Source organism: Pseudopipra pipra, chromosome W (genome assembly GCF_036250125.1).
Source record: "Pseudopipra pipra isolate bDixPip1 chromosome W, bDixPip1.hap1, whole genome shotgun sequence".
NCBI classification, from domain to species: Eukaryota; Metazoa; Chordata; class Aves; order Passeriformes; family Pipridae; genus Pseudopipra; species Pseudopipra pipra.
Window position 1 is genome coordinate 30,381,658 of NC_087580.1, and position 21,792 is coordinate 30,403,449.

Sequence of the window (21,792 nt, forward strand, 5' to 3'; positions counted from 1 at the left end):
AGCTGGTTTGGGACAGTTCTCATGATTACAGGGGATGTCACATGAAATCCAACTTTGATTGAAAAGTTCAATTCCTGTACTGTTGTCTTGGAGCAATTTGGGCTGCAGAAGAGAGGCACAGTATCCTCAAAATAATTTTGACTGGGTTTTTTGTTTGCAATCATAACACCTGTTTTTTTAGGGGCAAATTTTTCTGATTACAAATCTGACGAGTGTTGAGACAGGACAGGCAGAAGGGCTGAGATCTCCGTTGCTTATTGCAGATCCAGGAGAGCTGCAGTGCCTCTCAGTGTGTTTCTCATCTACCCTGAACTTTCCCTTGGGCTGCCTTGAAGAGGACTTCACACACAGATTCATCTTTAAAAACCCCACCAAGATCTGTGCTGAGAGCAGGGCAGTGCTGCTTGAAAGGGCAGCTCTGTGAAGTGTCCCCTGTGCCAGCCCAGAGGTGCAGCTGTGCTGGACAGAGCAGGACAGGAGCCCTCCTGCAGAGAAGCCAAGGGTTGGGACAGGAGAGTGCCCACCCCCAATGGAAGGCTCAACACTGCCCAGGATCCTGTGCTCATTTCTGACACTGCCTGAAATATTCACCTCTGAGAGTAAAAGAGTTTTAATTTCAGTGCAGCTTCCTGAATGGAGAGAACAATGTCTCTGCTACAATGCCTGAGCAGGAAACACACCTCAGGACTAATTCCTTTCCTGTAGCCCCTGTCTTTTCTGCAAGGATACATGGAAAAGATCCTCCTTCAGCTGCCAGGTTTGCTCCTTGCCCACAGCCCCTCTGCCCCAGCCCTGGCAGCAGCTCCCCAGGCCGGCTGAGAGCTGCCCCTGGCAGGCAGCAGAGTCCCTGCCCAGCACAGCGCCCTGGGCTGCAGGACCCTGCTCTGCCACACAGCCCTGGGCACCCCTGGCTGCACTCCTGGCTTCACAGCTCTTCCAAAGTGCCCCAAAACAGCCCCCTGCTCACCCATCCCATCAGCTGGGGCTGGGCCAGCTTTAGGAGATGCCTCCAGGAGCTGCCCCTGCACTGCCCTGCAGCCACAGACTCACCATGTGCAGCCCTGCCAAGATTCCTCCTGCAGGGAGCTCTCAGCCCTCCTGCCAGTGCTGAGCCCCTTGAAGCTCTGTCTGTGCCCTGCTGGTGTCCCTGAGCTGCCCTGGCAGAGCCCTCAGCCCTGCTGGGCTGTGCAGAGGAGCTGCTCATCAGCAGAGCTCTCTCTTTGAAGCTCTTTTTGCTTGCCAGGAGCTCCCTGTGTGCCAGGAGCCCGGCCCAGCTCAGCAGCACAGCAACAGCCCCAGGCATTTCATGACCCTCAGGGGACGTTGAGGTTGTTTACATGAGACTCAGTCCCTGAGAGGAAGTTCAAACAACTTTTCAAGAAGTCAAAGTGAGATTGAAACACTGAAGTTTCTTGTAGTGCTAATGAGTCTCACTGAGGGACACAACTGACAATGTCTCCCTGGGTTTCAGTTAGAGCAGAAAACTTCAGACAGTGATGACAAGGATGGACAAGCAAGGGAAAGGTGGCTCTGATGCTGAATAAACCTTGACTTGTTTCCTTAATCCAGGAGAGCGAGGTCTGACCCCCAGCTCCTGGGAAGGCAGATCCTGTTTCTGCCTCATTCCTCTGGGCTCTTCCTGGGGCACTGGGATGTGGGATGTGCAGTGCCAAGGGCAGGACCATGGGGTGGCACCTGCCAGGCTGTTGAGCAGGGACAAGGAGGCCATGAGGCCCCAGGGCTGCAAGGGGCACTCCCCTCCTCCTGGCATCAGGGGCACAGACAGCAGCCCTGGCCAAAGGCCTGCAGAAGGTGGCTGTGTCAGGGCCTTTCAGCTTCTCCCCATCCCTGTCTCCTCTCCAGCCCAGGCTGTCCTACGGTGTCCATGCCCTGCCCCTTTCCCTGCAGGCTGTCGTCATCCCCCCGGCTGCCCCACCTGGCTGGCACCTTCCTGCACTGACATCTCTGCGTCCTCCCTGGCTCTTCCTGCACACACAAAGCCTTGGGCTCATCCAGACTCCTTCTGGGTGATGTGTTGCACCACTAGACTGACCTTGGCGGAAAAGTTCTTGCTTCTTGTCACCAGTCTAGGCCACCCCAGCTGCCCTTGGTGGCACTAGTTCTTTCTTAGGCTGTTTTCTGACAGGAAGAAAAGTTCCACCAGCTCTGACACCTCCCCTTCCAGACCTCTCAGGCTACTGCTCTACTGTCCTCAATCTTTGCACCACTGACCCCTGAGTTCTCAGCCTCTATATACGGGTCATGGAAGGACTTGAAGGGCACAATGAACTGTCTCAAAACACTGTCAAAGCAGGAAAATCCCATAAGGCACCACAACACATAAGGACTGGTGGCAAACAGGAAGGCCTTTAATTCCAAGGCCTAAAGGGAGGTAAAGCTCTGGAAGTAGCCCCCAGGAGAGAATTGCACTGTGCAGAGTGTGGGAAAGAGCAGACAGTCCCAACAGGAAGCCAGGGCTGGTAAGGCAGGTCTGGGGAACCCATCCAGACAAAGATTCCCACCTGCAGACTGGAAGCACAGCGGGCAAAACTCCCACCGTGGCAAGGTGTGGGAAAGGAAGCAAGTCCTTGTAGACGTGCCAGCCCAAGCTGTGGGAACAGCATCTACCCCCCTGAATACCCAGGGCTTGGGCTGTATAAAAGTGATAGACCAGAAGCACAACTTGGGGACCCTCCACCGAGCAGAGCAGGGTGAAGAAGGACCAGTGGGAACCTCAGGGATCTACATGGTGTGATACATTTACTTCATCTCTGTCTCTCTCTCACTGGCTTTCCACCACCTCCTTCTTCTCTCTCTCTCTTTCTATTTCTTTCTCTGTCTTTACCTCCTGTTTACTGTTAAATCAAAGCTGGACTGCTGACTTTGGCACATGGTCTCCTTTGCAGCTGAATTTGGGCAGAGATGTCTTTTCATAATGGGAACCTGAGAGTATCCATGAGATTTTACAGTGAGGGAATGGCCACTAGATTTCATGAGGTTCTACAGAGTCACAGGGTCCATTTGGCTTCATAAGGCTCTGGCGTGTGATAATGGACCCTTGATTCCATGAGTTTGCAAAATGTGTCAGGACTCCTTTGGTTCTAGGAGGCCCCACATATCACAGTGGCCCCTTGGTTCCATGAGATTCCACAGTGTCCCAGGGTTCCTTTGGTTCCATGAGCCCTGCAATGTCACAGTGGCCCGTTGGTTCCATGAGGTTCCACAGTGCCAATACTGGCGCTTGATTTCTTGAGGTCCACAGTGTCCCAGGGTCCCTTTGTCTCCATGATGCTCTGCAGTGTCACAGTGGCCCCTTGATTTCATAAAGTTCTGAAAAGTCCCCGGCTTCCTTTGGTTCCATGAGGTCCTGCAGTGTCACAGTGGACTTTGAGTCCCCAAGGTTCCTCAGTGTCACAATGGCCCCTTGATTCTATGATGTCCTGAAATTTCTCAGGGCTCCCTTGTTTCCATGAGGCCCTTCATGGCACAATGAATCCTTGGTTCCATGAGGTTCCACAGTGTCCCAGGATTCCTTTGGCTCCAGAAGGCCCTACAGTGTCACAATGGTCCCTTTACTCCAGGAGGTTCCACAGTGTCCTTGCTGGAACACACAGGGCTGTAATGTTGTCACCCCTGCAGAGCTGCCTCCAGCTCTGGGCTCCAGCACAGGAAGGACATGGACCTGTTGGAGCGAGTGCAGAGGGGAGCAGCAAGGTGATCAGAGGGATGGAGCAGCTCTGCTGTGAGGAAAGGCTGAGAGAATTGGGATTGTTCAGACTGGAGAAGAGAAGGCTCCAGGGTAACCTAATTGTGGCCTTCCAGTGCCTGAAGGAGCCAAAAAGAAAGATGGACAGAGACTATTTACAAAGTCCTGGAGTCACAGGACAAGAGGGAATGGCTTCACACTGACAGAGGAAAGGGTTATACGGGATATTAGAAAGAAATTCTTGACTGTGAGGGTGTTGAGATCCTGGCACAGGTTGCTCAGAGGAGCTATGGCTGCCCCATCCCTGGAAGTGTTGAAGGCCAGGCTGGATAGGTCTCAGAACAACCTTGTGTAGTGTCAGGGGGTTGGAATAAGTTGTTCTTTAAGGTCCCTTCCCACCCAAACCATTCCGTGATTCTGTGACTGGTGGGGGATGTGGTGGTCGGAGCCATCTTGGGCACAGAGACCCCAAAATGGTGGAACTTTCCTTTCTGAGTGAAGGAAGGAGGGGGCAGCAGAACTGACACCCTGGACTGCTGGTGGTCAGACTTTGTCCTGTTTGGGAGACTGACTGATCTGGGTGTGAGTGTGGATGTGCTGGAGGGCAGGAAGGCTCTGCAGAGGGATCTGGACAGGCTGGATCAATAAGGCCAAGTCAGGGCCTGCCCTTGGGTCCCAACAACCCCCTGGAACACTCCAGGCTGGGGGCAGAGGGGCTGGAGAGCTGCTCAGCAGGAAGGGACTTGGGGGTGCTGCTTGACAGCAGCTGGATATGAGGCAGAGTGTGCCCAGGGGGGCAAGAAGGCCAAGGGCATCGTGGCCTTTGTGGAGAAGAGTGTGGCCAGCAGGAGCAGAGAAGTGATTGCCCCTCTGTGCTGGGCACTGGGGAGGCCCCACCTGGAGTGCTGTGTCCAGTTCTGGCCCCCCAGTGCCAAAAGGCCCTTGAGGGGCTGGAGCGTGTCCAGAGAAGGGAACGGAGCTGGGGAAGGCTCTGGAAAACATGTCTGCTGAGGGACGGCTGAGGGAACTGGGCTTGTTGAGTGTGGAGAAGGGGAGGCTCAGGGGGGACCTCATTGCTCTCTGCAATGACCTGAAAGGAGGTTTTAGTGGGTGTGGGGGTTGGTCTCTTCTGCCAAGGCTATAGTGAAAGGTTGTGAGGGAATGACCTTAAATTGCGTTGGGCAGGGTTCATATTAGATATTAAAGAAACCTTTTTCCACTGAGAGAGTGTTCAGGCATTGGAACAAGTAGCCCAGGGAGGTGGTGGTGTCTCTGGAAGTGTTCAGGTGTGTGGCGGGTTGACTTTGCCTGGACACCAGGTGCCCTCCCAGCCACTCTATCAATCCCCTTCCAAGCAGGACAGGGGAGAGCGTAAGGTGGATGTCATAGGAGAGCTGTGATGTCACAGGGACGATGTGATGTCACATGAAGGATGTGATGTCACAGGGGAGCTATTATGTCATGGGGAGTATGTGATGTCATAGTGGAGCACGTGATGTTACAGGGGTGATATGATATCACAGGAGAGGTGTGATGTCTTATGTGATGTCATAGGCGGGATTTGATGTCACAGGGAGATCTGATGGCACAGGAATGATGTGATGTCACAGGAGAGCTGTGATGTCACAGGGGAGGATGTGAAATCACAGGGATTATATATCACAGTAGAGGTCTGATGTCATATGATAGATGTGACATCATAGGGGAGATGTGATGTCACACGTGGGATGTGATATCACAGGGGGGATGTGATGTCATATGAGACCTGTGATGTCACTGGGCAGGTGTTATGTCATAGGGGAGCTATAATGTCATATGATGGATTTGACGTTATAGGGGAAAAGTGATGTCAGAGGAAGGGCGTGATGTCACAGGGCAGGTGTGATGTCACAGGGCAGGTGTGATGTCACAGGGCAGGTGTGATGTCACAGGGATGATGTGATGTCACAGAGAGGATGTGAGGTCACAGGGGAGCTGTGATGTCACAGGGAGGATGTGATTTCACAGGAACGATCTGATACCACAGGAGAGCTGTGATGTCACAAGGGAGAACGTGACATCACAGGGATGATGTGCTATCATAGGAGAGGTGTGATGTCCTATGGTGGATGTGATGTCACAGGGGAGCTGTGATGTCACAGAAGAGGATGTGACGTCACAGAGGAGGATGTGATGTCATATGATAGATGTGACGCAGGGAGGAGCTGAGGTTGGGAAGGGCAAAACCGGCCCCAGAATGGATCGGGAATGGGGACCCCTCCTGCATTCCCCTGTGTCAACCTGCTCTGTGGGGCTTTGGGAGGGCACCTCCTCCTCAATGGGCATCCAACTCACCCTAAAGGTGCCAGGACCACCCCACAGATCCCCAAGGACCCCCTAAATCCATCCAGAGCCCACCCAGGACCCCCTCAATCCCCTTTTCTGGGGGACCTTTAGGGGCACTGGTGGCTGAGCTGGGCAGCAAAGTTCATACCTGTCTGCAGCCTGACTCACTGAAATGCTGATTTTTAAGCACAGAAAGGAGAAGCTTGAGGCAGTTTGTTGAAGGCAGAATGGCTGATTTCTCATGTATTTTAATTACTTCTGAAATGCTTCAAAGCCTGTTTTTCAGGGTTTTATTTAATTTGGCAAGTTCTTGGGGTTTTCTTGGGCCTTTCTTTGTGTGTGGGGTGAGTGGGTTGGTTGTTTTCACAGTTACTTGTCTCATATACTTGGTGCTTTTCCCAGGAGAACATTGATTTGTGTAGAGACAAAATCCCTGGAGAATATCTTAATCTCGGGATAAAAATACTCCCCTGGGAAGGATGCAGGATGAGTTGGTATTATATATTTAAGAGTTTCAGGCCCACAACGAGCAGTTTCAGCCAAATTTTCTAAGTGACTGAGGAACCCTTTTCTCCAAATGTGCTCCCCTGAGGCAGTTTCAAATCCCCAGTTGTGATTCAGTTTTCTGGAATGATTCTAAATGAATTAAATGCTCTTTTTGGCCATCATCTAGGCAACTGCTGCCACGGATAACATCGATTGTAAGAAGGCAGAAGACAAAGACATGAAAGGGCCACCTGTGAGCAAAAGGTATTTTTCATTTTCAGTAGTCTCTGAATTTTTTTTACTAGTTTTCTGTTTCTGTGGAAGAGTTCAGTGTCCTCCCCCCTGGGAGGGATGGGAACAAATGATTAAACATGGAAAACGTTCTGGCTGAGCTGTTCCAACACTGCAAACTGTACGTTGTCCATATGGTCTAAAGGTGTCCAGATTACTGAAAACCTTCCATATTTTTCTTTTCAGGGAGAGAGAAATATTTGATGAAATATTTGAAGAAATCCAGCAAAAGCAAAAGTGCAAGGCCAACCCTCAGCCTGTGGAAAGCTGAGGGGTGGTACTGGCTGCCCCAGAAATACATAGAGGAAAGAAGAAACAAGAGGAGTTTTGGAATGGGCTCGAGCCATTTTCAATGGGATTGATCCACTTTGAGGTGACAGATTGATCCCTCTCGACTTTTGGGATGCAGAGCTGGGAGAGATTGGAATGTTAATGGTCCATGGCTCCAACACTCTCCAGTTGCAGAAGCAGTGGGGGCTTTGCTGCCCAAGGGCAATGGAACCGCCCGGGGCAGAGAGGGGAACACCCACCCCCGGAGGGGACAGGCTGGGCTTGGAGCCAGAGAGAGGAAGTGCTATTTTTGTGTTTTTATATCACTATAGACAGGAGCCAAAACTGCCCCAAACCTACTTTACATGGAGACAAAATTGTTCTAAACTAAACCCTACATATATAGATAGATATAAATACAGACATAGATATAGATAAACTAACTCTAATCTGCCCCAAGAGATCAGTTAAGAAGACCCTGAGTCACCCTCACTGTCAGGGGGGTCGGGACAGGGGCTGGAAACGGGGGAAGTTTCTGGCAGCTGCTCACAGACCCCACCCCTGGAGCCCCCCAGGAACCAAAACATGGCCATCTAAAACCCAATACACTGCCCAGCATGGACCACCTGGACCGTGGGTCACCAGGTCTGTGCCCAACGTGGGTCCCTGTGGATCATCCAATGGGGGTCCTCCGATGGTTGATGGAGTTGGAGCAGCCAAAGCTCTTCCCACAGTCGGGGAACTCGAAGGGCTTCTCTTACTGTGGGTCCCTTGGTGTGAGGTTGTGGTGGTTTGTAACTCCCAAAATCTAATTTTTAAGTTCAAGCCCCCCTCCCACAGTTTGCCCCTGTGAGAGGGTTTAGTGATGGTATGGACTTGATATCTTTTTCACCCCGTGGGGAGAGTTTTCAGACAAAACACAACCATTCGTTATTGGGGGAAGGGGAAGATATTTACAAAGGTTTATTTACACCCACATATATATTTACATTAAATTAAATTTCTCCTCTTCTTCAATAAAAGTCCAAGAAGAAAAGAGTCTTTTTATCACTTCTCAGGCCACAGTTCCTTCATTTCAGTTTTTTGTGGCACTGCTTAGTGTCCTCCATTTTTCCAAGGGCAGCAGATTTAAATATAGCAGTTAGGACTTTTGTTCTTACTTTGTGGAAACTTCAACCCTGAGCCCAAGCCTTCGGGGAATTTCCTTGTAGATCTTCACTCCTCTTGGGTTAGAATGTTGAAGGCAGCTTTCAGTTCAGTCTTACCAAAGCTCTTCTGCTCTGTCTCAGCTCAGTAGCAGAATAGAAGCAGCAACAGCAGCAGCAGAGGGCACGGCCACCTCCTCCGCATTCCGTCCTGGCTCAGCTCTCAGGACAACTCCGGGTTTTCAGCTCCTTTCTCCCTCTCTCCAGCTGCTGATGCATTTCGGGACTCCCTAAGGGTTTGGAAGTCCACCCCTCCTCTTCAAGGAGTCTCTGGGGTTTGGGAAAGTAATACAGTCTTACCCCAAACCAGCTCTGTTGAGTTTTCCTCTGTTTTGTTGCCAGCTCTCCCTCCTGCAGGAACATCTCTGTGTCTTTCAGCAGGCTTCACGTTATCTTGTTGCTCCTGGCTACCTTTTGGCTTTCAGCCACTGTTGTCTCTGTTCAGGACTGCTCCGCTGCCGCTTTCAGTGTCTTCTGCTGCTGCTGACAGTAAGGAAACTTTTCCAGCTCTTGATTACAGGACCCGGTCCAGCTTTGACACTATACCGGGTCTCCCGTGACCTCAGCTGGGGGCTGGGCCCTTGGCCCCCAGAGGGGCTCACTGGCCCCCTGCTTCCTCGTGGCTCAGATCATAGCTACCTACCTTCTAAACTATTTTCACTACCTTCTCTTCCGTTTCTGTGGGCATGTAATTTCTGTAGGGCGCACGTGGACTATTGATTGGTCCAGTATTATCAGTGGGGCAAACCATTACTACCTCAGAGAAAAGGTTTTTCAAACAACCACAGCTGCTCGCTAACGCAGCATAGGCTATAGCTGTAACTTGCCTCTCAGTCCTTAGAAATTGCTCTGTTTCAGTCAGCAGCTGCCACAATGTAGAATAGCGAGCTGCTTCGTCATATCTTCTTGTGATTTTTTCCCCTAACTGTTCCTTTATAGCGTCCCAAATGGATACCTCAAAGGCAGCTTTAGCTGTGGGGATTAGTAACCCTTTAAGGGCTTTTTCGTCATAATTAGAATCTCTCTCAGAGAGAATTAAATAAAGGAGTGTTTGCACTGCCTCTTCTTCTTTTGAAAGAGTAGACCCTGTTTTCCTTTCTTCAGCCGACTCACCTGATCAGGGCAAGATTTCTCTTGTACTGCATGCAGCTTTTTTCTCATAGCGCCAGGGGACGCGCCACCTCTAACGGCTGCTTCTCCCAACTCCTTCTATTCGCCTCACGTCCCTCGGAACTCGACGAAGAAGTCCCTGCTACGGGCACCAGATATCGATGAGGAGGTACAGAGACAGAGCAACACGATCAATATGATCAAAGCAATGTCCAATTTATTATTTAAATCAGTTAACTTTTATACAGTTTAGTTTGCTCAGGGTACATGCTCACATCAAGGTGATTGGATAGCTCAGTCTGTGCACGCGTCTCATGCTCTCAGTTTATTGGATCTGAGGCTCTGTCCATGCGACCTGAAATCATCCTTGGCATAAAAAGCTCTTTCTAATTAATATGCTTTTAGGGGTTTTCCTAAATCTGCAGGTGTTTCATTATCTCCAGTTTCTCAAGGCTTTCTTACTATAAACATATTACGTTCTCAAACCTTATAATTAGACATGCAGCTAACAAGTATAAATATCACATATTTTCACACAGTCTATAAGTATAAACAATACAGCTTGTCACTTCCATGGCAAGAAAGGCATACAGAGTGCAGGAAAAAATGTTCAGAGAAATCTCTCTGTTCCAGCGACACACATATGTCAAAATGAGCAGATACATTTATTGCATGTTAGCTCATTAACTATTAGTAATTATTAATGCTATTGTTATTGCTGAAAAAGCAAAAATTCAAGACTGCAGCTGGCGTTAAGTTATTGCATTCTTTAACGTGCTCTGCCTTAAAATCAAAGCACATCTAGTGATGGTCAGACAGATGTCTCTGCACTCTCAAAATGTTCAGACAATTTTTAGCTCAAATCCTCTCTACCCTAACCCATAACACAAGAACTGCAGAAACTACAACACCTATTTCGAATGTCCCTTTGCTCATATGTGCATATGCAGGTCACAATATATTGTCAAATCACAATTGCTATGGATATTATTAATGTGTCAAACTCTGGGGTTTATTAATTGAGACAGGGAAGCAGATATGTTTCTGAATGTTAGTTCTTTCTCTGTGTCCACACAATCCCACACGCCTCAAGCCCTGCACTCACACAATATATCGGCACTGGTAGGGCTTCCCTTACTGGTGGGTCTGTTGGTGTGAGGTCAAGGTAGAGCTCTGGGCGAAGCTCTTCCCACACTCCCCACACTTGTAGGGTCTCTCCCCGGTGTGGGTGCGCCGGTGCCTGATGAGGGTGCAGTTCCGGTTGAAGCCCTTCCCGCAGTCGGTGCAGCGGAAGGGCCTCTCATCCGTGTGCGTCCGCTCATGCGTGTGGAGATTGGAGCTGGTGCTAAACCTCTTCCCACATTCCAAGCACTTGTAGGGTCGTTCCCCGGTGTGGATGCGCTGGTGGGAGCGGAGAGTGGAGCTCTGGTTAAAGCTCTTCCCACATTCCCCACACGTGTAGGGCCGTTCCCCACTGTGGATGTGCTGGTGGGTGCGGAGGTTGGAGCTGTCACTGAAGCTCTTCCCACATTCCCCGCACGTGTAGGGCTGTTCTCCAGTGTGGATGCGCTGGTGGCTGAGGAGATCAGAGTTGTCTCTGAAGCTCTTCTCACACTCCCTACACATGTACGGCCATTTCCCTGTGTGGATGTGCTGGTGTCGGAGCAGGTGGGAGCTCTTCCTGAAACTCTTCCCACATTCCAAGCACCTGAAGGGCTTCTTTCTAGTGGGAGGTTGCCTTGGGACCATGATGTTGGAGCTCATGCTCAAGCTCCAACCACCTTCCTGGCACAGGCTGGGTCTTTCCTCCTCAGAGCACCCTGGGATGGCTTTGGAGCCCCTCCTGCGGGGGGATCTCCGGCCCTTTTCCTCCCCGCTGCCTTCCTGCGCCGGGGAGCCCTTCAAAACGGCCTCTCCCACCAGGGTCTCACGGGGGGATTTGTCCTCCGGGCTCTCCGTCCTCAGCTCGGGGCCTGGGGCAGGAAGCAAGAAGGACAGGCAGGGGATTTGCCTCCGGCCCACAGGGAAGGCCAAGGACATCCCCCCAACTCCGGCCCCGGCAGGACGGCGGCGCCAGCGGGGTTGTCCTGCAGCCGGGGCCATGCTCAGCTGACAGAGCCAGCACAACACCCGCCCAAAGGGACACTGACTTCCTCCTCACCTGCCTGGGGGGCCCAAGGCATCTTCCTCTTCCTCGCAGCCTCCTCCTCCATCCGCCCAATCTTTGGGAAGGACAAATCCTGATGGGGGGGAAAACAAGGGCTGAGCGTGTTGGCTTGGGGGTTCCTCCTGCCCAAGTCCATCTCTAGAACTCACCGGGTATCCTGTGTCCATAAAAACCTCCAAAACACCAAGATTCAGCCCAGAAAAACCCAAACCACCGAGATTTAGGCAAAAACTCCTGAGAAATTGCAAGAAGACCCCTGTCCCCTGAAACTGCAAAAAGTTGAGATTCAGCTAAAAGAATATTACAAAATATGAAGATTAGACCAAAAAAAGTCTTCCAAAACCCAAATTGGGGTGGCTCTGCTGCAGTTTGCACTTAAACCCAAAAAACTGGGGTGGGGGGGCAGCCCTGGAAAGAAGGGCTTTGCTCCCTTGGCTCTGCAGGGGCTTCCCACGGGCTCTTGGCCTCCTTTGGGCATCTCCTGCTCTGGCGTGGGCTCCTCCCGGGCTGCAGGGGGGTCTCTGCTCCATCCTGGACTCATCCACAGCTCACAGGCCCTTCAGCTCAAGTTCACCCAGAGCTCCAGCCAGTTCCCCTGGATCAGCGATCCCCTGGCCCCTGCCAGTGCAGGCACCTCGCCAGGGCTGTTCCTCGAGGTTCTCTGGCCCCCTGCCAGCCCAGAGCTGTTTCTCCAAACCACCAAACCAAGTGTGCCAAACACCCTGGTTGGTCAGTGCCAGCTGGGGGAGCGGGCACTCGGTGAGGGGATGAGAAAACTGCACCCAGGGCTGGGCTGAAAGAGGCTTCAGCACCACTTCTGATGGCCCAGGGGCAGCATCTGGCTTCTCCCAAACAGAGATGGCACTTGTTCCTCTGCAGGGAGTAAAGGGCAGGAGGGTGACTCCTGCTGCATGGATGGAATGGCAGAGGATCCCTTGGGTCCCCAGGATGGATCAGCACTCAGGGCTACAAACTGCCCTCAGAATCAGGATGCAGCTGTCAGCACAGATTTCCCTGCAAAGTATGAATGGAGTAAAGCTCTGCAGAGGAGATTGTGCCCCATGGATGGGATTGCAGAGGCTCCCTCAGGTCCCCAGCAGGAATCAGCAACCAGGAATAGACACAAAAGGCCCCCCTAAAGAGTTCTGGGGGAGTGTCCTGTATGGAGGGGACAGTGTCACCCCACCAGAGCAGGGCTGGCAAGTGGGAGGCTGCTCCAGGGCTCTGCAAGAGGCCTCGTGCTCTGCTCAGCCCCAGCACTGGCTGGTACCAACCCCCCCGGCTGCCCCCGGCCCTGGGCAGCTCTGCTGCCACAGGCTGTGCCCTCACCATGGCCCTGCAATGGCCCTGCCTGTCCCTAACCCGTGGCCCTGCCCGTGGCCCTGTCCCTTGGCTCTCTCTGCCAGCTCAGTGTGGGGCACACGGGCTGGGGGTCCCTCCCAAGCCCCCCGGGCAGCCGGCGTTGGCTGGGGGGATGTGAGGGCTGGGCCTGCTCAGCACAGCCCCGGCCTCGTGCCCAGTGCCTCTTTCCTGACCCATACAAGAGCTTCCTGACCCCCCAGGGCTCCCCTGCTGCTGCCTCTGCTCCTGGCCCTGCCTTTGCTGCTCCCTTGGCTGGGGCAGCGGCTGCAGGGGGGGGATGGCAGCAGCTTCAGCTCCACGGCACTTCCTGGGGGGAGCTCAGCCCGGGGGGGACGGGCAGGGACCTGATGGGGATGGACAGGGGCCCAGCAGGGACAGCCAGGGCCTGCAGGGGAAGGCACAGGGACAACATGGCCCCCCACACTGCCAGGGCTGTCTCTGCTCCTCCTTGCAGGCTCTGTGGCCAGGCAGTTTGTGTTCCTGGGTGCCCACCATCTCAGCACTTGGAGACGCTCAAATCAGTGCCCGCAGCTCTGCAGCAAAGCCCCAGCTCACCTGGCACACAGGGGATGGACACAGCACCTTCTGGGGGATGAGCACTCACAGCTTCTGTCTCTTCCCTACCACGGGCTCTCCTTCCTCAGCAGCACCTCTGCCTTGCACTTATTCTCAGCCTCACCTCAGGGACAGCTCTGGGCTCACCTCCGCGCCACTTCTCAGCCTCACCTCAGGGCCTGGGCTCAACGACAGGAACCTGCAGGGAGGGGACATCAGGTGCAAGCTCAGGGCTGCCTGCTTGCACTGGCCTCTGGGCTTCTTTCTCCTTCTACAACCAGCCCACAACTCAGCCTGCTTTGCTAACACCACACATTTACAGACTAACCTTGGAGATAGATATGGACAGACATCTCTATCACCCTGGGGATAGAGCCTCAAGCATGTGCTGCCATAGGAATGGCAACCACAGAATCACAGAATCAGTCACGTTGGAAAAGACCTCCAAGATCATCAAGTCCAACCCTGGATCCAACCCCACTGTGCTTCCCAGACCATGGCAGTGAGGCCACATCCACTCTCACCTTCAACACCTCCAGGGATGGTGACTCCACCCCCTCCCTGCCCAGCCCAGTCCAAGGCCTGACTACTCTCCCAGGAAAAATATTGCTTCCCAATATCCAACCGAAACCTCCCCTGGCACAGCTCAAGACCCAGCCCTCTTGTCCTACTGCCCTTTCCTGGCACAAGAGCCCCACCCCCACCTGGCTCCAACCTCCTGGCAGGGACTTACAGACAGTCAGGAGGTCTCCCCTGAGCCTCCTCTTCTCCAGCCTCAACACCCCCAGCTCCCTCAGCCTCTCCTCACACCACTTGTGCTCCACTCCCTTCCCCAGCCTCGCTGCTCTTCTCTGCTCCTGCTCCAGCCCCTCCAGGGCCTTCCTCAACTCAGGGGCCCAGAGCTGGACACAGCACTCCAGGGGTGGCCTCACCAGCGCTCACTCCAGCCCAACAATCACTTCCCTGCTCCTGCTGACACACTCTGCCTCACACAGGACACCAGCCATTGGCCCTCTTGGCCACCTGGCCACACTCTGCCTCCTCTTCAGCTTCCTGTCCATCCACACTCCCAGCTCCCTTTCTGCCTGCCTGCTCTCCAGACACTCTGGCCCCAGCCCGGGGGGCTGACGGGGCTTCTTGTGGCCAAAGGGCAGGACCCGGCCCTTGGCCTGCTGGAACCTCATCCCCTTGCAATCAGCCCATGGATCCAGCTTGGCCAGGTCCCTCTGCAGAGCCCTCCTGCCTTCCAGCACATCAACACACCCCCAGCTTGGTGTCACCTGCACATTTGCTGATGAAATGCCTGGTTCTGCAGCAGCTGCAGATGCTCAAGGGGCAGCAGGACCAAGTCAGGGGCCTGGGGGGCTTTGGGGTCCGGGAGGGTCCTGAGGGAGCTGGGGAGGGGCTTTGGGGATTGGGGGTACAGATCAGGACAGACCAGTACAGACCAGTACCTCCTCACTGCTCCCCAGATCTCTCCTGGAGCTGGGCCACGTTGTCGTGAGACACCTGAGCCCCCCCCAGTGCCCTCCCAGTACAGCCCAGTGCCCCCAGTACAGCCCACTGTGTTCCTGTCCCAGGGTGCTGGGTGATCCCTCTTTGGGGGTGTTAGGAGGGATTTGGGGGGAGGGGCTGGGGGAGATTTGAAGGGCTCTGGGGGGGAGTTTGGGTGGGGATTTGGGGATTTTGGGTGTATTAAAAGAGGTCTTGGGGGCATTGGGGGGTCAAAGGGATCTGTGGGGGGAGGGGATTAAAGGGAAAAAGGGGGTTAGAGGACATTTGGGAAGGGTTAATAGCACCTGGTGGGGGAGAGGAGGGGCTGCAATATGAGCAGGTGAATCCTGAGATCCACCTTGGTGAACCCAAGGCTCTCTTGGTGTCCCTAATTCCCCCCTTGACACCCGAAGACCCCCCTGGTGTCTCTAGCATCTCCAGGGCCTCTCCATGGCCATTATTCCCCCCTTGACACCCCCAATTCCACTGTCCCCAAACCCCTCCCCACTGTCCCCATTGTCCCCAAACCCCATCCCTGATGTCCCCAACCTTCCATCTCACCCCAGGAGCCCCCCCTGAACCCTCTGAGCACAAAACACCCCCCCCCCCGAAAGGCCAAGGGCATCTGGGGACACGCTGGGGACAGCTGGGGGGCTTTGGGGGGCACTGGGTGTTTACTGGGGGATACTGGGACACACTGGGGGGAACCAGGGGGCACTGGGAGGGACTGGGGGTTACTGAGGGATTCTGGGAGGGCACTGGGAGGGCCTGGGGGGAACTGGGGCACACTGGGGGTCACTGGCAGAGAACTGTGGAGTTACTGGGGGATACCAGGACACACGGGGGGGACACTGGGAGGCTACCAGGCCATACTGGGGGTTACTGGGTGCTCCCTGGGACACACTGGGTGGTCACTGGGGGGTTACTGGGCTATACTGAGGGTCACTTGGAGGTTATTTGGATATTCTGGGGGCACTGGGATCCCCTTACCCGCATGTAGTATATCTCCCCCCTCCGATTCTTGGGGAGCATCCCTAGGACTTCTCCCCTGGGGTCTTGGGGACCCCCCAAACCCACTGCTGGGCTTTAGGGGACTCCACAAAATCCCCTCAAAACCCATGAAATCCCCTCAGAAATCCACCCCTCTACCCATTGAAACCTCCTCAAGGTCCCCTCAAATCCCCTAAGAGACCTCATCCCCCCCACCCTGGACCCTCTAAACCCTCTCAGTGACCCACAAAACACACCTGGGACCCCCCCAGCCCATTCAGGGACCCCCCAGTCCCTCTAAGGGAGACTCAAAGCCGTCTGGAACCCCCTAGAGACCCCAGAAACTGCTGTAAACATCCCTGCAAAACCCACCCAGGACCCCCAAACCCCCTCAGAGATCCCCCAAGCCCTGTGACCCCCCAGTCTCCTCAGAAACCAAAACTACCTCAGGGACTCCCAAACCCCTTCAGGGACCTTCAACCTCCCCCCCCGAGTCCTTCAGGACACCCAACCCCCTCAGGGACCCCTCAAAATCTCCTCGGGAACCCCTGAACTCCTCTGCTAAGCCCTCCCGAGCCCTCCAGCCTTTCCACCCCCAGCCGCGCTCCCCGCAGCCCCCGAGGGGATCCCCAGACCCCGCTCCCCCCGCAGACCCCCCCAGCTCACACACCCAAGCGCAGCTTTTCCCGGGGCCGCCGCCCCCGAATCCCCCACGCGCCAAAGATGGCGCCCTTCGCGCGCTGCGGATGGAGACACCCCCGCCGCAGCCAATCAGCGCGCGGCCACGCCCCCTGCCCGCCCTCCGCCCCGCCCCCGCCTCGCGCGGGGCACCCCGGGAGATTCCCCAGTCAGTGCCCGGGAACAGCCCCGGCAGCGCAGCCCCCAAGGGCACACGATGGGCTGTGGGCTGGACAGGACCCTCCTCAGCCTGGGCAGCAGGGCTGCAGGGGGGGATTCCCTGACCCTCCCCAGATGGGCCCTTCCTGCCCACCAGCTCCTGCTCCAAAGGGCTCCCACACACCCTGGGCCACTTGTCCCACTTGGGCACTGGAGCTGCCCCAGGGCATCTCAGGGCAGTGGCCAGCTCTGGGACTGCTCTGGCAAGTCATGGCCTGAAGCCACGAGTGTGGAATTTAGGAGACACTTGAAACCTCTGCAGAACAGAACTCTTGATAATTGCTGAAGGCTTCCTGGCCAGCATTGCCAGACCTTTGATTTTTTTTTTTTTTTAATCTCAACAATTTTTCTCCATTTGTTTCCATTGACAACACCTTCTATATATTCTATTAAGCTGATTGTTTCATTGTCTACATGAATAGTTTTGTGCAGCTACTTATCAAAGTAAATATCCCATCAGTGATTCAGTAATGGAAACCTGGCTCAGAGGAAGCTCCTGATTTTTGGGCACCTTTCATCTCTCTAATTTGGCCTCTTTTGTTCTTCCTCTCCCTATTTTTGTCTTCAAAAAGCTCTCCAGGATGTGTGTGCCTGGGAGTATATTCATCCTCTGAGCTGTGCCCTGTGCCATGGGACAGGGGACAAATGCACCTTCCAGAGAAATCTGCCACTGCTGCTCACAGAAGCCCTCTGAGTGCCCAGGTGAGATGGTGCCCAGGCTGCTTTGCTGGTGTGGAATGAAAGGGCCAGGGCAGAAAGGCAGAGGAGGGTGATGGAGGAGACAGGGCCATTTGCAGGGGATGTGTGCGAGGCTGGGGAGATGAATGTCCCTGGGCCAGTGAAGGCTGTTCCTGGAGTCACCCCAGAAGTGTCAGGGCTCTGACAGGGCTCCAGAGGGCATCCTCAGTGCCCCTCCTCCCTCCACTTTTGGGGGGTCCCACTCCCCTCCCACTCAGTTTGGGGTCCCACCACCCCTTCTGTCCCCTCTGACCCCCCTTTTCCCACTGACCGCCCCCTTCCCACCCCCCGCTCACCTGAGAGCTCCTCGCCCGCAGCGGGGGGGCTCCCAGCACCACCAGTGCCCAGAGAAGTCCCCCCAGACAAGGGGTTGGGTGGGATCCTGGGTGGGCTCTGAGTATGTTTAGGCAGTCCTGCAGAGCCTGTGTGGAGGTTTAGGGGGTTCCCAGCGCCTTTCTAAGTGTGCTGGGTGCCTTATTGAGGGGTTAGTTCCCTCCCAGAGCCCCCCCAGAGTGGGCTGACAGGGGGGAACACAGGGGGGTCCCCATTCCCGATCCATCCCGGGGCCTGTTCTGCCCCCCCCAAACTCGGCTCCACCCCTTGGGATTCCCCCAAGCCCCTTCCCCACTGCCCCCCAATAACTGGGACTGGGGAGAACTGGGAAGCTTTCCTGGGATCAGGAGTGGCAGCAGGGGAGGGGGGACACACGACCCCCCCAAATCCTCACAGGGACAGGGGGGGTCCAGGCTGGGCCCGAGGCCCCGGGGAGGGGCTGCGGCCGCCGCCGGCTCAGGAGCTCTGTGGGGAGAGAAAAGTGGGTGACAGCGGGGTGGGGGGTCCCCGGGGGGGCACAGACGCTCTGGGGGGACACACGACCCCCTGGGACCCCCCTCACCTTCTGGCGCAGGTAGAAGCCGAGCCCCAGCGCCAGGGAGACGAAGGCCAAGAGGAAGCCCCCGGCCCCTCCTTGGCAGCAATTGCTCAGGCTGATGGAGCCCGGCAGGGCCGGGGCCGCCGGCGGTGTCCGATCCCGGCAGGAAGCGGGGAGGGCCCCGGGGAGCGGCGGCGGCGGGCGGGGCCCTGGGGGAGCCGCCCCGAGGGGTCCCCGCCGCCCGTGGCACTGAAGGAGCCGCCCCGGGACGGGCCCTGGCGGGGGTCGCCAGAGAGGGGGGGCGAGCTCGGAACGGAATCAGCTCCGGAGAATAAACCAAGGAAAACCAAAGGGCCGCGCCGGGGGAGTCTCCGCCGCCCCGGAGCTAAAAGAGCTGCCCCGCGGGACGGGCGAGGAGGGGCGGCGGTGAAACAGTCGCCCGGGGTGTGGCGAGGGAGGCGGGAATGGGATAAAAGAGAGATAATAGAGAGAGAAATCTCTTTGTTTCCCCCCTCCCTCCCCACCCCAGCTCCCTTTTGTATACAGATAAAACCAGAGATCAGCATGTGCTTCTATTCCCCCTTTTCCCCTCAGGGGAACAAAAAACAAAAAAGAAAACCTTGGGAAAGAGGGGGGAAAGCCAACATTGGAAAACTATTTGGTCTTAGATAAGTTGTGCTGCCAAAGGAAACGCTGACTCCAGAGGTGCCCCAGCCCTGCAGAGCCCCCACCCTGCACACTCACACCCTTCAGCTCAACACTGGGGTTTTCCCCTCCCTGGCACTGCCCAGTCCAGCCCCTCCCTGGTCCCCCCATCTCCCTGCCCCTGCCCCAGCCCAGCAGAGCAGCACACTCAGCTCTGGCCCTGCAGCAGGACATGGAGGCCCTGGAGCTCAGGGACAGGCCCTCTGGGTCTGCAATGCTCAGCACATCATCAGCTCAGGCAGCTCCTGCAGCCCCAGGGCCAGCCCCGCTCCCCAGCACAGCAGCAGAGAATCGGCCCCGGGCTCCTCAGGCCCCATTTGCCATCTCCAGGGGCACTGGCCACCACCAGCACCAGCTGCAGCAGCCTCAGCCCCTCCAGCCCCCACAGTGGGACCCTGAGGGCAGCACAGGGACTCCAGGGAGAAACCAGCAAGGCAAGGACCCTCTGGAGAGTCTGCTCCTTGGCCTTCTTCTTGAGAGCCCTGGAGAAGAAGAGCTGAGGCTTCAGGCTGTGCCCGGAGCAAATGGAGCCCCTTGTGTGGTGGAAAGAGTGCAGTGGAGCCCAGCTCATGCCAGCAGTGCCATGGCCACAGGACTGACCCAGCCCAGCCCAGGGACCAAGGCCCAGAGCACTGACGCCTCAGCCGAGGCCCAGAAGGGGAGGGGGGCAGGAGAAAAAGAGCAGCTCTCAACAGGCCAAATGCTGCTGCTCCCTGGCACTGCTGCTGTGCTGGGACTCTGTTTCCCTGCCCCTCTGCACACAGGCACTGCCCTGCCAGACTCATCAGAGGTCTCAGAAGATTGAACTCACAAAAACAAGTCACTGAAGGATCCTTGACTTTGTTTCAATGCATTCCTCATTTACCCAGACTCTGGGTCAAATTCAGGATGTAGACAGTGAACTAGACATGGGATGAATAATCAGTATTCACTGTACACAACTCTATCCCAGGAGAAAAAACACATGAAAACTCTTACCCAGCACCACAAAACCCTGAGCAGGCAGGCTGGAACAAGGAGTCCCATTCTGAATGCTATGGAAGAGAAAACAGGCCCTTTGTGCCTTCAGAAAAGCATCCAGTCATCATTTCCCTCAGGGCATCCTTGAAGCAAAAGGTTTCTTAAGACAGATGCCAGAGCTTGGCAGCAGGCTGTCCTCCTTAGCTTGGAAAATCTCTGCTAACTTACCTAACAATGGTACAAACCCCCCACGTTAATGTTGTCAAACAGCTGCATCTGCAGGATTCATGTTCCAGCCTTACCTAATGCACAGTTATCACACCTCTTTTTAAAATTAAAGGGGAGGAAAAAAAAAGTGGGGGGTGAGGGGAGACTCCCCACTCCAGTCATCCATCCAGTGTACATCCTGGCCACTGCTCCCAAGAAATTGAATATATGCTAAAGAGATATAAAAAGACATCAAAAGCTTTCAGAAATAAAAGTGCTTCAGAAGCTAGATCTTAATATTGCCAAGTGGGTTTTGGCCAGATTATAAAGTTGACTGAAATGCCAGGATACTGCATTTTGGAAGCAGCAGCAGCTGCTCACATATTGCCTTGTATTAGTGGCTGAAGTGTATTCCTGATTCCAAAGCTAGACTATCATCATCTGTGGGGGAGAGTAGATAAATAAATGAATAAAAATTCACATTCCCTACCAACCCTGCTGCCTTGAAGCACTCTTTTCAAGTGCGGCCTCCACAGGAAAAATAAAGTTAAGAGCACTTTCTTTTGATTATAGTGCTTTCCCTAGGCAGGAATTTTTATTTCAGTTAGAATCTTTGAACCATTACATTTTCAGTGAGGCATTTTTATATTTACAATTGACATCTTCAGAGAAGAATGAAACTGTTGAGCAACAGCTCTAAAGCATGAAGGTTGCCTGCAGGAAATACTTAAATTATTTTACATCCCAATGGAGCCTGTTGTTTTTAGCTAAAATTTAATAGACCTTAAATCAATGACCTTTCTTTTACTGAAAGCCTGCCCTTTGGAAAACTAACTTTCCCAAGAAACATATTTGGGTGAATAAATGCCAAACAAAGGGCTATTGAAATCTAAACATTTTCTCCATTTATACCTTGTGAACATTTATTTCCCAAATTCCTGACTGCTACCTAATGTACAGAACAGTGGTGCCTTGGTTGAATCACATATCATTGATTTCAGAGTGTCACGGGGATCTCATTGACAGGAATCAATTAGAATCCAAAATCAATCAAATATGTTTGTGCGCTATCATTCATTGAATTTGAATATCCCCAAATTAATTGTAAGCATGTGAAAGAACCTAGAAATAAATTTTGAACAGGTACAGAAATAAAAATCAGTCAACTTTGAGAAGATAATAGTGAATCTGAGCATGTTTCATGCCTGCTGGGGTAAGTTAATGGTGAATCACACCTTCCCTTCCCAGCACAGGCTGAGATATATTCTTTTTGGAACATGAAAATACCCAGGGACTGAAGGCAGAGGACACAGCAGTCAATGATCCAGCATTATTTTATGAACAGCCTGTTACACCCCCAATATCAAACATGCTGCCAGGATATTACAAAATGCACAAGGATATTACACTCTGAAAAACTGCACATTGTAAGGGAGCCACTGCACTTCAGGGA

General features: G+C 54.1%; 2 protein-coding genes across 2 annotated transcripts in view; one reads left to right on the plus strand and one right to left on the minus strand.

Annotated features, from left to right (window-relative positions):
- LOC135405287 (zinc finger protein 665-like) overlaps window positions 1-21,792 on the plus strand; it is a 137,056-nt gene that overhangs the window by 94,527 nt on the left and 20,737 nt on the right. The window lies entirely within an intron of this gene.
- LOC135405436 (zinc finger protein 239-like) lies at window positions 9,591-11,691 on the minus strand. The gene has a single exon (XM_064640132.1). The coding sequence runs from the start codon at window positions 11,494-11,496 to the stop codon at window positions 10,528-10,530; it is 969 nt and encodes a 322-aa protein (XP_064496202.1). The 5' UTR covers window positions 11,497-11,691; the 3' UTR covers window positions 9,591-10,527.